General features: G+C 57.9%; 1 protein-coding gene across 1 annotated transcript; it reads left to right on the top strand.

Annotated features, from left to right (window-relative positions):
* Nucleotides 1–364: 364 nt before the first annotated feature.
* UPK2 (uroplakin 2) lies at nucleotides 365–3442 on the top strand. Its single transcript, XM_001095616.5, has 5 exons — nucleotides 365–1318; nucleotides 1779–1910; nucleotides 2087–2225; nucleotides 2480–2550; nucleotides 2989–3442. The coding sequence occupies exons 1-5, from the start codon at nucleotides 1243–1245 to the stop codon at nucleotides 3123–3125; spliced, it is 555 nt and encodes a 184-aa protein (XP_001095616.1). The 5' UTR covers nucleotides 365–1242; the 3' UTR covers nucleotides 3126–3442.
* Nucleotides 3443–3756: the final 314 nt, after the last annotated feature.

The raw sequence follows: 3756 nt of genomic DNA on the forward strand, positions 1-3756 counted from the left end.
AGAGATGAGGTTTCGCCATATTGGCCAGGCTGATCTCAAACTCCTGACCTCAGGTGATCCGCCCACCTCAGCCTCCCAAACTGCTGGGATTACAGGCATAAGCCACCATGCCTGGCCGATCTCTTTTTTATTTTAATAGAGATCAGTCTCTCTGTGTTGCCTAGGCTGGTCTTGAGCTCCTGGCCTCGAGTGATCCTCCCACCTTGGCCTCCCAAAGTGTTGGGATTACAGGCATGAGCCACCGTGCCTGGCCTCAGTTCTACTTCTACAAAAGGAAGTCAATACCATCTACCACCCAGGATGGCTGTAGGCCTACAACGGAGCACACAGAACCCCTGCCCAGGGCCCAGAAGAAGTCCTGACTCCTCTCCTCTCCCTCTGCTCAGAACTCCTCTGCTTCTCTCTGACGTAGCCCAGGGCTGGAGGAGGCAGTCAGAAAGTTCTCTCTCTTTTTCCTGTTCTCTTACGAGGTCTCTTTCCTTCATTCTCAGTTCAACAAATGGTTGCTGCCCAAGGCTGACTGTGCACACCCCCTACCCCTGCTGGCCGGGTCAACATCTGTCTCTCTGGTCTCTCCAGAAGTCTTCTATGGCCACCTTCGTCCCCACCCTCCAGAGGAATCTGAAACCGCATGTGCTCCCTGGCCCCCACAGCCCCTGCCTCTCCCAGAGCAGCAGTACCTGAGCCTCAGTGCACTCCAATAATTAAAACCCTTGGTCTGCTGCCCCTCCCCACCAGAATGTTTCTCTCCCATTTTTGCCCACTCAAGGCCCTTTCAGTAGCCCCTTGGAGTATTCTCTTCCTACATACTGGGGCAACTTCCAAACTCATCACCCTTCTGAGGGGTGGGGAAAGACACCCACCACACTGGGGGAGCAGTCCCCCAGGGACAGGACAGGCTCCAGATGCCTGTGCACACAGGAACACTGCCTTACGCACGGGAGTCCCAGAAGAAGGGGTGATTTCTTTCCCCACCTTAGTTACCCAGCTCTCGGCAGCTGGCTACGCCACCAGGATCCAGCCAGGGCGTCCCCCTTCCTGGCCTGAGGGCCAGCTCCCCATCCTGAAAAACCTGTCTGCTCCCCCTACCCCTTTGAGGCCATAGGGCCCAAGGGGCAGGTTGGACTGGATTCCCCTCCGGCCCCTCCCACCCCCAGGACAAAATCAGCCATCCCAGGGGCAGGGCCTCACTTGCCTCAGGAACCCCAGCCTGCCAGCACCTGTTCTACCTCCCAGCCCAGCATGGCACCCCTGCTGCCCATCCAGACCTTGCCCTTGATCCTGATTCTGCTGGCTGTGCTGTCCCCAGGGACTGCAGGTCTCTTCCATCTCTGGCAGGGGTGGGAAGGGGGCTGGGGGCCTGGACAGGGAGCACTGTACCTTCCAGGGCTCTCAAAGAGAGGTCTGGACAGTTGGGAGTCAGAGCTGGTGATGGCAGTGACTGGGTATCAGACACTGGGCTCAGGGTACACTCTTGATCCTCCTCCAGACCTAGGAGGCAGAGACGTGTGGGCAAGGATCCCCCAAGGCTGCAGGTAGGGGTGAGGTTGGGCGCTGCCCGGCTCCTGGCATCCAGGATCTGGCTCTGGGGACCGCTTTGTGGAGGGTGCAGCTTCTGCAGCCCAAGCCTGCCACCTGGTGGTCATACCGGCACAGGCCTGGCTGTTCTGCCCAGGGTTCACAGAGTGGAAAGGGAGATGACTCCAATGGGACAGGGCCAGATCTGTTGGCCAGGAGGGGGCCAATCCCCATTGGAGCTCCCTCCTGCCTCCCATCAGACTTCAACATCTCAAGCCTCTCTGGTCTGCTGTCCCCGGCACTAACGGAGAGCCTGCTGGTTGCCTTGCCCCCCTGTCACCTCACAGGAGGCAATGCCACACTGACAGTCCGGAGAGCCAATGACAGCAAAGGTCTGCTACCCCTTCCTGCCACCCCTTCCTGCGACACCCCCTGTGCCCCTTTCCCCATTCATGCCTTCCTGTCCACCCCTCTCCTGGGGCACCCGTACTCTAAAAGCTGCCCCTTCTCCTTGGGGCCTCCAAGGAGAACCTTGACCCAGCCTTCTCCTCCCCCCACTTCTGCCCAGTGGTAAAGTCCAGTTTTGTGGTGCCTCCGTGCCGTGGGCGCAGGGAACTGGTGAGTGTGGTGGACAGTGGTGCTGGCTTCACAGTCACTCGGCTCAGTGCATACCAGGTGACAAACCTCGTGCCAGGAACAAAATACTAGTAGGTACCGGGTCCAGCCTGGGGCACCTAGGGAAGGGGTTGCAGGAAGAGAAGCTAGTGTGGGGGAGATCTGGTGGGCATGGGGAGAGAGTGAGGGCACAGCAAAAGGGGGTGAAAGCTGGGCCTCTAGTGGAGGAATGCAAACTGGGGAGACACAGCTGTGAGGGCAGATGGCCCAGGCTGGAGTCCCTCTTCCTGTAAGTCCCAGATACTCACTGAGGGTTCTCCACTCTCTCCCAAACCCACCACAAAAGCATTTCCTACCTAGTGAAGAAGGGAACAGCCACTGAGTCTAGCAGAGAGATCCCAATGTCCACACTCCCTCGTAAGTAACACTCCTACCTTCCTTTCCCATCTCAGCGGCCACAAAAGTTTCCCTGGCCATTTCTGCCTCATCCCCAGTCTGGGTTGCCTGTGCCTCCCCGTGCGCCCTCAGGGCCCCTGCTTACCTTTATCCTAGCACAGAGCCTTTGGCATGGCTACTGCACACTCAGCTAAAGGTTCCTTGTGGGCAGGGACTGTGTTCTTAACCTTTCCTCAGCAGCTGACGTAGGAGATGCTTCATAAATGTCTATGTGATGGGTGTTTGGATCCATCAGCTGGTTGGTTGGTTGGTTGATTGGTTGGCTGGTTGGTTGGTTGGCTGTCTGGCTGGCTGGTTGGTTGGGCAGTCTGTTGGCTGGATGAGTGCAAGGCTGTGAGACTCAGGCAGGCTAGGGGCCTCTCCCACCCACAGTGGCCTCCCCTCTCCCTCTTTTGACAGGAAGCAACATGGAATCCATTGGGCTGGGCATGGCCCACACAGGGGGCATGGTGGTCATCACAGTGCTGCTCTCCGTCACCATGTTCCTGCTGGTGCTAGGCTTCATCATTGCCCTTGCACTGGGTGCCCACAAGTGAGGAGGTCTGCCCGGAGCAGCGGCTTCTCCAGGAAGCCCAGGGCACCATCCAGCTCCCCAGCCCACCTGCTCCTAGGCCCCAGGCCTGTGGCTCCCTTGGTGCCCTTGCTTCCTTCTCCTGCCCTCCTCTTCCCCAGAACCCTCTCCTCCGTCCCTCTCCTTGCCCCCAGTGCCTCACCTTCCAACACTCTTGTTATTCCTTTCACCCTACTCCTGTCAGAGTTGACTTTCCTCCCATTTTACCACTGTAAACACCCCCATTAATAATTCCCCCATCCTTCAGTGAACTAAGTCCCTATAATAAAGGCTGAGGCTGCATCTGCCACGTGTGTTTCCCTTTAGTGGGCTTTACCTTGGCTCAAACCTGCAGGTGCTCCCGGTGTCCTCCCTGTCCCACAGCCTGGAGTTGCTTTTCCCGTGAGGCAGGCAGGGGTCAGATGAGATAAGAACCCAGGAGTTAAGGCCGGGCGCGGTGGCTCAAGCCTGTAATCCCAGCACTTTGGGAGGCCGAGGCGGGTGGATCACGAGGTCAGGAGATCAAGACTATCCTGGCTAACATGGTGAAACCCCGTCTCTACTAAAAATACAAAAAACTAGCCGGGCGTGGTGGCGGGCGCCTGTAGTCTCAGCGA

Source organism: Macaca mulatta, chromosome 14, assembly GCF_049350105.2.
Source record: "Macaca mulatta isolate MMU2019108-1 chromosome 14, T2T-MMU8v2.0, whole genome shotgun sequence".
In the NCBI taxonomy this organism is placed as follows: Eukaryota; Metazoa; Chordata; class Mammalia; order Primates; family Cercopithecidae; genus Macaca; species Macaca mulatta.

Coding starts and splice junctions, on each gene's coding strand:
- UPK2 (XM_001095616.5), top strand. CDS start 1,243: ATGGCACCCCTGCTGCCCATCCAGACCTTGCCCTTGATCCTGATTCTG. Junction 1,319..1,778: donor GCTGTCCCCAGGGACTGCAG/GTCTCTTCCATC, acceptor GCCTCCCATCAG/ACTTCAACATCTCAAGCCTC. Junction 2,551..2,988: donor CCCAATGTCCACACTCCCTC/GTAAGTAACACT, acceptor CTCTTTTGACAG/GAAGCAACATGGAATCCATT.